This window comes from Barbatula barbatula (genome assembly GCF_947034865.1).
Source record: "Barbatula barbatula genome assembly, chromosome: 12".
NCBI classification, from domain to species: domain Eukaryota; kingdom Metazoa; phylum Chordata; class Actinopteri; order Cypriniformes; family Nemacheilidae; genus Barbatula; species Barbatula barbatula.
Genome location: NC_136775.1, coordinates 4654551 through 4667788, shown reverse-complemented (window position 1 = coordinate 4667788; position 13238 = coordinate 4654551). Strand labels below are relative to the sequence as shown.

The window sequence follows — 13238 nt, the reverse complement described above, 5'->3', positions numbered from 1 at the left end:
ATGCTTTTACCATCGTTCTTTAACCTTTTGCATTTGTTTTAAATTATGTCGATTCACATTTTCATTAACTGATTTAAATATTTCAGGTTATAAATAAACATCGTAGTGACCTGAGGAATTGCTTTATTTAACATATTTTATCATATAAACAGATAAACGTTATTGGTCTAAGTACAATGTGTGTGTATTACAGAATGAACTAAAGTTAAAGGATAAATTAAGGACAAGAAAGAACAATTATTTGGAATACTAGAAATACTGGGAACTTCGGTGTTAGCAGGCCTATACACAAATATTAATATGTTTTATTCCTATTTGATATATCAAGGGTCAAACTGCTGATTCTTAGAATCTAGAATAATCTGTTCTGGAATAATCCGTTCTTGCGAGCGTCAGGCCAGCAAGCTACTGAATATTCAATATTTCGTACAGAGCAATGCTCGCTCTTAGGCTATGACTGAACGTGAAGGTCGTAAAATCATCAATTTACATTGACGTAACGACTTGATATTTTAACGCCGAGACGTATTGCCTTTCACCCACTTTGCAATGCATTGGTCGTTCATATCCCTACCCCACCCTCCTCGCTTATCCCAAACACAGCATCCTTTTCCATGGAGCACGAGACGTCACTGAAGAACGCGTCGCGATTGAGCTTAACGTGGGTTCCTCCGGTTCAACACAACTCCCATTGAGCACCGAAATAATACAGAGAGACTTGCGGTACAATATCGCATTCTAGTCTATTTCCGTGACGGAATGATTTAACGGTGAATTTATTCACGGAGGAAACGTAGCCGACAGGAACAAAGGGGAAACAAACGAAATGAATGGAGAAAACATGAGTGAGAGAGCCTTTTGATGGAATACGGAATCGGTTACGGTATGCGGAGAAATATATTGAAACCGTAAAAGAAAAACCTACGTTTACGTTTATTATTGTTGACAGGCGACGTGTTTGATACATGTGCGTATATATGTTTATAGGGCAAACTGTCTTTTGATGTATTTATCTGTATTGTGTACGTATGCACTATGAACTGTTGGTGCTCATTGTTGGCTGTTAGACACAAGTCTTGTTTGACAGTTGTATATACAAACGGTTGGGAAAATATGAGAATAATAAGGGCATGAGCCATAACTGCCTCCGGTCGTAGTAGCCTAAAAATACATACAATTCAGCGCTATTGTGTATAAGAACGACAGGTAAGAGACTATTCATATATATATAATCTAATATTTCATAAAGGCAATTTAACAACTCATCATTTCCACTTTATGCATGCCTATAAGTCTATAACTTCTCACTGATCCTAAAATACATATCTTCAAGTTCACACATTAACATTTCATAAGAAATAATTCACAAAATACATCAGCAATAAACGTCACTGAGCATTAAAGTGAATGTTTAAATGTATGTTTGCATGACGCCAAAGACACATCATCATTAAGAAAACGAATGCTTCCATTTATCATTTCTAACTGCCGTGGCACAAAAATAGCTTTTGGTAGATTAATTATTTTCCCAGGTTAGCAACCTTAACAACATTTCCCATAACTGTACAGTGCTCAAAATCCTCTTAAATTAGGTGTCTTCCATTATCTGTATTATTTTCTCATTATATAGATTCTCAAGTCTTCCACAGACTTAGTTATTTGGTAAATCACTATATTTGCAAGTCAGATCTGACATGTATTAAAATATCACAATAAACTGTAACCCAAATATAAATAGATGAAGAAAACATTAGAAGAACAATTACTAACTACAACAGAGTCTGACGTCTCCGTTCTTGTCGTTGAGTAACTGAATACACTCACCGTGGGCTGGACTTATTAATCGATCGCCTTGCACTAAAAGCGTTGCATCTCTGACACTCCCTCACTGGACTTTCTCGCTCCTCATCACAACACCCTACATCTACCAGACTGGGGAGAAAGAAGCCACCATCTCCAGCATCTGAACCCGTGATAACATCGCTGCAATCATCCCGTCTTCATCCGGCCTGATCCATTGTCTACACCGTCAAGCTCACCTGTTCACAGAACCAGTGGACGTACTGCCCTCACTTCCTAGTTAGTGTGTATGTGTTTGTGTATGTGTGTGTTTGTGTGTTAAGAAAAACTGAGACGGCTCTGAAGAAAGCAGCTATCATCTGAAGATGTTCTGCATGCTGAGGATGTCTGCACTGCGGCTTGTGTGGGTCCCCGTTCTCTTGTGTTTAACACATGGTGAGTGTCTTTTATTGCGACATTTTGGGTCTTACAATCTTTATCTGTGTGCGTATGTCAATCATGTCATGAAAATACTACAGGTCATTGTGTAAGAGCAAGACACTCACTATCTCATTCTTAATGTTATTTTGTGTGTTATTTTAGTTTTTTGGACCAGTTCAGTGTAGTTCAGCGCCTGTTCAGTGCTGTTTTTCTGGTGTCAGGTCACTGTGGGTGTGTGTTTGTGGGTATCAGGATTTCACAGCCACTCGGATTGCTCAGTAGAACCCAAACCCAGCTGTGACTCTCCGTAGAGGAAGTGACGATGGTAAAATGTGAGTGGGTGATCGGGCTGGTCCAGTCGACAGAGTAGCTTATGCCCAAACTGTCACAAGCTGTTATTATCTTCTTGTATGTTATGAATGCTTTGTTTCTGCTGGGTGTTCAAAATACGCCTGTGGATTCTGGTACGTACAGTTAATGTCCTTGATCTGTGACAGTAAGGAGGACAGTGATGGATAGAAATCTCACATCGGGTAGCGGGTGTTGTCACTTACGCCTCAGTTATAAATGTCCCAGTTTACGCACCCGGGACTTAGATGTTCCCTCATGCCGTCTGTCGTGACCCATTATGAGGATATGTGAATGTTCTTTACTTTGGCAGTAGATGCAAATTCACGAGATCATCAGTTATTAGATGTTTAAAATAACCATTTTAAGGGTTACACAGTATTCGTATTAAGATATATGAAATGCCAGTTCTGCATTCGTTTGAATCGTTAGATACAAGCCCTAATACATAAGAAAATTGAATTCACAATCCCTTACAAATTAAAATATATGGTATTTATATTTGAAAAGAAATATTAAATAATACATTTCCGTATATTGGAACCAAGTGCTTGAAGAATATAGATCTATTAACTTAATATATAGAAAAATATACGTTCATTAGTGGAACCTAATGTATTCAGTGATGTATCCATGTATACAATGTACTTAAGATTATTTTATAGGTCACCTGACATAACTGTATTAAGTTATATTGTAACCAAAGGACAAATAGATTTTACAGGGTTGCTTTTTATAAAAATGTATCTCCTTTTGCATATAGCCTGGTTGAATCACACTTTTTTGCATTGTATGTTATTTTAATAATTTACTTTTAAGACATTAAGCAGGCGCATCGGCCGGAGCTGTGAGTTCAAATTAAAAAATGATGAAAAAGCGCTCGAGAAAGAGCTGTTACACAACTGTACTTGTATAACACCTTTTGGGTCATCTCACAGGATCGCACAAGTAACACCTAAAGGGTCTGACACTGTTTTATTGAGACGAATTAAATGGAGCGAGCTTGGACAGATGGACAGAAAGATGATTCATGGTTGATAATACAGTGTAGGAGAGAAAAACGGTCTCCTGAGATCAACTCAGAATGCCCAAACTCGAGACTGAAAAATCTGACTGCCATGAAGCTAGAGCAGAGGGAATTTGTTTCAAACCTTGTCAGAGAATGAACAAATGTACTGAAAATATTTGTATTTCTCATAACCTTACCCTAAACTGTGGAGCACATCACAAGATATTTCAAACCATTTTATATAGCTTTTTACCTGCACTAGAGCAGATATCTCTAATGTATACCCCACCACTCTGGATCCGGAGTATCAATGGTACTGAAGAACTAGTAATATCTGTACAATTGATGGACAGTCCTAGATGTACTAGAAAAGTATACAATCTAATATCTAACCTTTCTGCTAAATCACATACATTATTAAGGAAGGTTAAGTGCTGTTTTGGCACAGGTGCATCTACCTCACAGAGAGGATGCCCACTCCAGTAGGTTGGATCAAGTAATCAAACAAAAGTATGAGATGTTTAACATGGTTATTATCGAACACCTAGTGCAGTCTAACAGTTGATATGCTATTACAGTAAATTACATTATTCATTGTTGCAGCATCAGTTTTTTACATAAATCAGATTAGCATTCGGTACCTGATATCATCTCTCTCTGCCCTTGTGTTTTCTCACTCCATCAATGTAGACAATACAGGTTGTTTAACAGCTGTATCATAGACTAGGAAGCTATGTGACACGGTGCTGGTGGATGCTGTTGTTGTTGTTTTTGTTCTGTGTCAGAATACGCCGCCGGCAAAAAGCACTCGGTGGTTCTAAAGAAAACATGGAGGTGTATGTCGCTAAGATACATTGGCAGAAAATAGTCCATACTTGTATACAGTACAACACACGAGAGAGCTATAACAATACCATGGTTGGTCACACACTAAAATTAAAGTGGTTGACAATATAAGCCAAGTTCTAACCTTGCAAGAGGAATATTAGTGCGGCCCAGAGGAACCTTTTATTGCTTAAAGGATGCTCTTTCATAGTTTATCTTACATTTAAGTATCAACTTAGTCTCAGAAATGTGTCTAAAAAGTGGTTAGGAGGAGTAAAAATAGAAACAAATGAGATAATTGTTGAAATACATTGAAAAGAATAAATATACGTAGATTGTATATTAGCAGAATACAATTTATTAATAAATCCGTATGAATTTGTACGATTTCATTCATACTTTTTAGTACAATTTGCTTTAGGTTTTCCAGTTTAGGGGTGGGACTTCAGTATTGTTTTTTATGAATCATATGTTTTTATATGATAAATATCGTACAATTTTAATACGAATTAGCCACATCGTAAAATGATAAATTGCTGTGAGATCAAGCTGTAAAATAATCTGGATTTGGGCACATTTGATGAGCAATGTTACACTATATGGAAATCTTCAAGAATACTGGCTTTTGATTGCAGACTAAGTTTGTCACATTGTTGAGATCTCTTTTAAACTCATTTGTTAGATTGAAAGTTACTCTATGTATACCGTATGTATAAGCTTCAAGGGATGAAACGCATAATGTAGGATGCAAATGACTGATCAGTTTGCAATTCAGCAGTTTTAACTGAGCACTTATGTGCAGAAAGCTTTTTTTTGCTGATCACAGTCTTGGTTTACTGCAGAAGGGGAAAGGAATTATTTATGATTTTTTTTTACGCGGTAAAATAAATCAGATGATTAAAACAGAGTGTAAGATACAGGCAAACCAGTAAGGAGAGGCCTTCTTGTTCGGTGTAGATTTTCAGCAGGTTTCGGCACTGTCACAGCAGGGACGCATGTTTCAAGTCTGCAGGTCTGGCGCTGCGGAAACTGTCACATGCGTGTGCTTGAAAAGGTGGGCCTGAGTGTGTGCGTGTCAAAAAGTGGGGTGAGGGAGGGACGAGAGACGATGGATGCTAAATCTAGACAAGGGGAGAGAAGGACGTAAGAATGCTAGAAAAATATTTTAAGCTCATGGCTTTTCATTGAGAGGCTAAATGGAAATTAAAGTGTAGCCCACCCTCCTCCCTGGCACACTCGCTTGCGCTCGGAAATAGATGTTAGAAACCCTTCATCGTCTTAGGGCTATAAATAAGAAGCTTTGTTTTCAGTTCTGTATACCTGCCTGGGGAAATATCATAGCCGTTTACCATTTCCGTTTGATCTGTGAGGTCACCAACATTTCATTGTCAATCAATGTTAGAGATAAGATTATGAAGAGAATGAAGATAAAAGCCTGTAGATATCCTGCTGTGATATCAACACCACTACAAGTAAACTATAAAAGAGCTCTTGTTTCTATGGAAAATCTCTAGCCTGGAGATCAGTGTTTGTTGCAGTAATTTCCCCGGAGGTCAGGGTGTATATGGCATCACATATAGCCTACACTCTGAGACAGTTGGCTGGCATGGAAACATCATCCTCAAATGCCTGCCTCCAACCAGAAAGGCATCTTTTCCATTTATCTCTCACTGGCTCACATGTATTCAAAAGTGTCCTTTAATTACATTTTCACTAACTGTTGAAAAAGTGACTAATTCAGCTCTTTAAAGCATTTATTCAATCCCTAGATTAAATATGCATTGTGCAGTCTAATCCGGAATAAATTGCATAATGTAATCTCTTTAAAAGGGGGTTATGTAATGACTGTGGGGCTTTGGTGACACTGACAGAAGTTTAAAAGGTTTTTTTTTTTACATGTCTGAGGTCGGCTTTTCTCGTACAGTCTCTATATAGTATGCTTTTAGGTATATGCTGATGATTTTCATTTTGTCCTGTCTGTTTTATTTTACAATAATGTTGTATTTGTTAACATTAGTAAATATGAACTAGCAATGCGTACATTTTTCAATATTTATTCATCTTTGTTAATGCTTTAATGACAATACATTTGTTAGTTCACTGTGCATTAACTAATGTTAAAGACCAGGTAAAGAGAAATCAGAGAATTTTTTCTAAACACATCATAAATGTTTGAAATATATTGCTGAAACACGTTACAAAAGACTCAGAAGCAAATAGTACAGAATTGTGAAGTCAAACCGTTTAACAGTTTTTCACCAATTCGGTGTTCAGGGTTTGCTGGGCGGGCCTAAAACGGTAACTCGATGACGAAACGGGCGTTCGAGCATGCATGGCCCCGCCCCAGCGCTATTTGAAAGTTGAGAAACGGTGTCATGACAAAGGCCGTTTTCCCGCGAGTGGGCGTGGTTTCAGTGGCAGCAGCCGACACGCCCCCAGCGTCTGAGAGCAGAGAGTCCTGCCTATTTTTCCAAGATTATGATAACTTATTTTATTTGTTCTGTAGTGAAATTAAGACAATTGGTTGTTTTAAGGATGTGTCAAAATAATTTGTTATCCTTCCTCTCCGATCTTCTGTATTTCTGTGATAACTATTGTCTTACCCACCCTATCTTTCCTTCTCTTTCCTCTCTGCAGCCAATCAGATGTCAGTAAATAAGTACTCTGTCTATGATACTTAGTGATGTCACGGATGCAATCCTGAAACACTTTAACTCATCTCTCTCTCCTTTATTCCTCCCTTTCTTCTCCTTCCTTTCCCCCTTTCTTCTTCCCCCCCCCCCTTACTTCCCAAAGCCACATTATAAATGTTTTCCTGAAATGTCCATTAAAGAGATGCCCATAAAACATTCTCCAATAGGATGATCCCAGTAAAGATATAATGTAATTCTGTAGTCGTAATCTCTGCTCAGTCATTGATGTGTGTGCAATGTTTTCTGTCCTTCATCTCATTGCACATACATATAAACACTTCTCCAGAGGTCAGAATTGAAAATAGCACAAGATCATTGGTTGAGCGCGGTGCAGATGTCTCTGTGGAAACAGCAGGGTGAAGTTTGAAAGAATAAAGATATCAGGTGTGTCTCTTTCTGCTAGTATTTGACTTCCTGCTATATATATAGAGACCTGAATCTATATATGAATTTAGATTAATGATCACCGCTCAACGCTAACCATTTATTTCCCCTCAAAGCTTTCTGTGTGGAGACCAAAAGAATAAAACAGATACTGTGTTTCAAACGCAGTTCATTTGGACTATTGTAATATAATAATACATTTTCATGAGTGGAAATAAAGCTTGCAAGAAATCACTCTGAACTAAAAAAATCCAGCATGCAAAGTTTTAAGCAATGAGAACGCACGCAAAAAAAGAAGCTTCCCGTTACGGAGATAGTAATGCCTGTCAGTTCAAACAGCAAGGGAAATGGGCACCGATAATCTTATAGAGTATTGTATTAGATGTGAAGTGTATAAAAGTGTTTGTGTTGCTGAGTTTTCTTGATCTTCCAGCAGCTTGGCTTTGCCATGGAGTCTGTGTGGAGGTGGATTCGGACACAGAAGCAGTCTTGGGTAAAGGATTCAAACTAACCTGCATCTCTTGCAAGATGAGAGGAGAGACACAAGCCTCCGCCACTGTGGACTGGTGGTTCATGGCTAAAGGCGAGGCTGAATTCACACAAGTGAGTATGAGACGTGTCATTCGGGATAATAAAAGCTTAACCTTATACGGTCAAGAGGCGCAGATGGTGCGTTACAAAAAATGTAATGTGCAGATTTTGTATGATCATTTTTCTTTTTAAACAGCTTCATGCCCACAGAAATGTGTTTAATGAAATTGGTGGGCTTTGCAAAACATATTATCCAGATATTTAGTAGGGGGATGCAACAACGTAAGGCCAACTTTATGCATTTTTCATGACTGCTGCCCTTCTCCAGCATGCAGCACTCCCAAGAAAACCCAGAGCTAATGGACATCAGCAGCTTATACCCTTAAGATGTTTACAAAGAGGTCAGACTGACATCACTGCCATTAAAAACAACCACGGCATTTCAGCTGCAACCTCAGATCTGCAGCGCCCTTTGACTGTTATGCCATAATCATACTTGTGATAAATAATTACATTTATTACGGTGTAGAAGGGAGTGAGAGGGAATGAGAAACGTGACAGTCTTTAAATTTTTTTTGAAAGTGATTAGAAATGCAAAATGATTTAAGGAAAGTCATTCTTTGCGATGTGTCCAGATTTTCAGTGCAAATTAACTGTAAGTAAAATTGTTGTGTATTGTGTCAAATGATAAAGCGAAATTCATCCTGCCAATGTACTTGACTTTACATGGACAGATTAGGCTAAATCCTACTAAACCCATGAGTATGTAAATACTATCAATATACTGTACCTTTTAATATATGAAATGTGTGTTGAACAAAAAGATTTTGACAAGAAGCCTTGTGTCTGTTTTCAAGTGAGCCTGTAATGAAAAGATCCAGCTTTTCCACTGCTTATTATTTTCCGAAGTGGAATCACACTCTTTTTTTTACATTTAGATCTACAATTACGCAGACATGAGGGGCTATATAATGGATGACCACTTTACTGATCGCCTACACTGGAACGGCAGTAAAAACACTGTGGACGTGCAGGACGGCTCCATCTACATCCTTAATGTCAGCTACAATGATACCGGCACCTATCGATGCTACTTCGACCGGAATCTCTTCTTTTCCAATTACGAATTCCACACCAATGACACCAAGTTCATCACCATCAACGTGGTGGGAAAAGGTACGTTCATTAAAACAGACAAAGAGATGAAACAAATAACAAAAAAACATCTGTATATGAGGTGAAATTTAGTTCATTCATTAGTCATTCATCCATTTAAGCATGTCTATTTAGATGTCAAAACCAGGGCCCTAGCCATTGGTCCCGAACGGAAACAGTGTTGCCATAGCAGCAGCAGCATCGGGCCTTCATCATAGTGGATGTGACTGTGTCACGTTTAGTTGTCTAATAGCAAGGAAAGTTATGAGTTTAATTTTAACTTTTTTATTTATACATACAGTTATTAGCATTATTATTTATATGACCGACAGAATTTATTCTTGCATACATTCAAATATTATAGATTCTTAACCTGATACTTTAACCTGTCTAATAATCAATGAAAGTGTCTAAGAAAAGGCCTGGAAAGCAGATGCTCGTGTTAATAGTCTAGGGGTAGATCCAGGTTAAATTTTTCATGCAAATGGACGCGGATTTAAATCCCAACCTTATGTTTCTTTTTTTTAAACCAAGCTTGACAGCACTTTCAGTTTTAAGAAAAGGGCAAGGTGGCATTTAAACAACATTTTTACTCCTGTGTTCCTTTTAACAGAAATTAAATACAAAATAAAATACAAACATGCATTTGACATATTTCAAGTTATCGTGAAGCCCCCGATTGAGAGACACTGCTTGAAAGCAAATGTTTTTTGAGTAACCTTTTTTGCGTACGTCACTTTTGCTTACAACATTACAGCACAAAAGAGTGACGCTTCTGCTGGATGTGTCTTTCCATCAGGGTAGAGAGTGGAATATAATACATCACATAAGTTCACCGGGTGATAATTGAATCAGACAAATCTGTACATCCTGTCTGAGGCTGATGCATGAGTCAGGGTCGCCAGCAGTGATGTCATCGCTGGTCATTATGAGAGCTACACTGCCTCTATATTACATAACTTAAACCTTTACAAATATGTTCTTCGAATCTATTAAACGGCTTCAAATGACCTTGTGAAATAATAAATTCGTTTAAATTTAGAGAATAAGTTTATGAATTCTCACCCCTAGCTACTCGAGGCCTTGCATCCATCCTATCTGAGGTCATGATGTATGTCTCCATCATCGGGCTGCAGTTTTGGCTTGTGGTGGAGATGGTCTACTGTTACAGGAAGATAGCTGCAGCTGGAGAAGAGGCGTTGAGAGAGAGCGAGTGAGTGTTTCTTTTGTCTACTTATGAAAACACAGAATGATATAGGTCTTGTTTATTATTCCCTGACAGGTAACACACACAACTGCATTATTAAAGGGGAAAATATTAAAAGGATGCACCAATAGGACACGTTACTCCTTTCTTCTTTTCTATAGTCATATTTCCCCTCTTATTTATTCTGGAGCTTCTTTTTGTTCTTTCATCAAAACTGTGTTTCGCACAATTCGTGTTTATCGACGAAATGGTCGTTTCTTTATACTGCCCTGTTTTCTAAACTCAAGTTCGTTCTGCTGTTTTCTTATCTTCCTCTTCACACTTCTGTTTTCTGTTATTTCTGCCTTTCTTCTTATTCTCTCAGGGCGGAATATTTAGCTGTAACCGCAGCGAGCAAAGATAATTGTGCAGGTGTAGCAGTGGCAGAATAACACAGGTAGGTTTGTTGAATCCAATGAAAAAAACTTAAATTTCTATCCGGACCCATTCATTTGCTCAAAGACACAAGCAACATATATACTTGTCTTTTATTCTGAATTTAACGTGTTATTTGCTTCTTTTCAGGGCCAAGAAAACTCTCAAGCCAAAAGCTTGAAGCTCCACCCATCATGACATCACAGACTGCCTCCTCCATCACCCTCACTGTGACCGCAGGGCCGTTGTTTAGGCGCATCAGGGACACACAACACATTGATATGGAAGGGTTTTGATAAAAACAAGACTCTGAAGTTGTTACACTGTAGACGACAGCATTGAGGTTCATATATGAAGGATTGCATTAACAGGTTTAAATGTGCAACACCGAACAATACCAAGTACCGGACGTCACTTGTGCATACAGTATGTGTTCGAGCATCTGCTGTTTGATTCTTCCACACGAGGTGAACTACGCTTTACGTGTGATAAAAATGCTTCAAAAGCCGGTAAACTACATAATGTAAACTACATTCTGTAAAAATATAATCTTGATATCTTCAATGTAGGCCACGTCAATGGAATTATAGTGAAATTAAATGATTAAAATCAAACTTTAATATCATATTTCGATGAAAAGACTTTAGCCTGGATTTCACAGACAGGAAAAAAAATGAAGAGTTTGGTTCCATTAAAATTCCATTTGGTTCCAATTGATATCAATCAAACTGCAGTTGGTTTGTTTTAATTTAAGCCATAATAAAACAATAAAAAACAGCTAACTAACACAATAAAAACATGATAACATAATAATAAAACTTCAAATTTCTCTTCAAATACTGATTATCGTTATGTATAAAATTGATATACATATAAAGAAAAATAATGTCTATTATTCAGAAATGAATAATTGTGACGGAAACAAGACTTAAAGTCCCAATGAAATATAAAATTGCAATGCCTATTTTTCATGAACTATTGCAGCGTTTATTGTAAATAGTTTATCAGTGTGGGGCATTCTCTTTTGAAAAAATTGTGTGCCCTCATGATCCTTTGTTAAAATCTGAAAATGCACTTCCGTCCTATAGTGACTATCCATCGTAGACGAAAATCACTGCCACCATTTGTCTCATAATCAAGAGTAAAAGCTGTTATCAGATCTCATCCACGTAGCCTACAGGTGGCGCTCTCTCTCCTCACCTGTGCACAACTCGAATGGTCAGTGTCATTCTTTACAAGTGTAAAGCAAATGGATGTCACGTTTGTTTGAACCATAAGTTGAAAAGTGCATTGTTGTCTAGGATAACTTAGCAAAGCTCGGCTTCCCCTGCTGGAAAAAAACCTATAGAAATAATCAGAAATTCTATTGAATTGAATGGTTATAATGAGAATTGTATTGGCTTTAATAGGAACTTTTATGATCTCTGATGATAATTTGTTGAGTGCTTTTAGTGGGTTGATACCTGGTGAATGGGAACCAGTAGAAACCATTAGATCCCACTGGAAAAATGCCCGAGACACTAGAAAACGAAATACTTTTGTAACGGTTTTAACAGCTGTGGTTCTTAATGGTATTTGGAACGGAAACCAATAGATGTTTTTCAGCAGGGACTACAATATATAATGAAGTTCTCTTTTGTGGTATTAAGAGAAGTCATACTGTTGACCAAACACGTTTTCTGGGCTTGACTGATAAAATAAAAAGGGCTGCATGATATCATTTTAAATGACAAAGTTCAGAGAGTCCAATGTGTGCCTCCTGTGTGACCAATGCCCAAGCCTCTGGCTCTTCAAGCATGATGTTTTCTAAAGAAAAAAGAATGAGAAGAAAAGCAGGAATGGGTTGCATTCATTCACAAGTGCGGCAAAAACCTTCCAGTTTTTCCTTCCCTCTTAGTAGCCAATTTCTGGTAGTGACTACAGAGGGCAGCACAGCACTGCCAAGTCTCACTGCCTTTATGCATGAAGAACTTCTTGAGACTTCCCAGCTCTGATTTTCTTACTTTTATATCTTTCATTCATTGGTTGTAAAATTGGTCGATTTCTACTGCATGACTTTAAATACACGTTTGTTAACAGCACAACTGCTTTTAGTGTTTGGATAACTTAAACATAGATGGTTTTCTACTGACACATCACTGTCTAATAATGTCTGCAGCTCTGTGGCATTTTGTATAGTATAATGCACTCATGACTTTTATGGCCTCAACGATTCAAGGATGCATTTCATGTTTAAGTGAAAATGTTGCTTGCCAATTTATGGACAAGATAGTACAAAATAAAATACATAAAACTAATGTGTGGTGTTTACATTTCTAATGCGCATGATGTGTTTGAAAGGTATAATCAGATAAGTCTGAAGTTTTGTTCATTAAATGTGTCGAGCAATACATCATTAAAGTGACAGAACACAAAAGAGTATATTTTGAAGAATATTAGTAACCAAACGACA

The 13238-nt window shown here is 37.6% G+C and overlaps 1 protein-coding gene across 1 annotated transcript; it reads left to right on the top strand.

Moving 5' to 3' along the window:
• Window positions 1-631: 631 nt before the first annotated feature.
• On the top strand, window positions 632-13061 carry scn1ba (sodium channel, voltage-gated, type I, beta a). Its single transcript, XM_079468895.1, has 6 exons — window positions 632-2235; window positions 7916-8082; window positions 8949-9186; window positions 10237-10378; window positions 10737-10808; window positions 10937-13061. The coding sequence occupies exons 1-5, from the start codon at window positions 2166-2168 to the stop codon at window positions 10801-10803; spliced, it is 684 nt and encodes a 227-aa protein (XP_079325021.1). The 5' UTR covers window positions 632-2165; the 3' UTR covers window positions 10804-10808; window positions 10937-13061.
• Window positions 13062-13238: the final 177 nt, after the last annotated feature.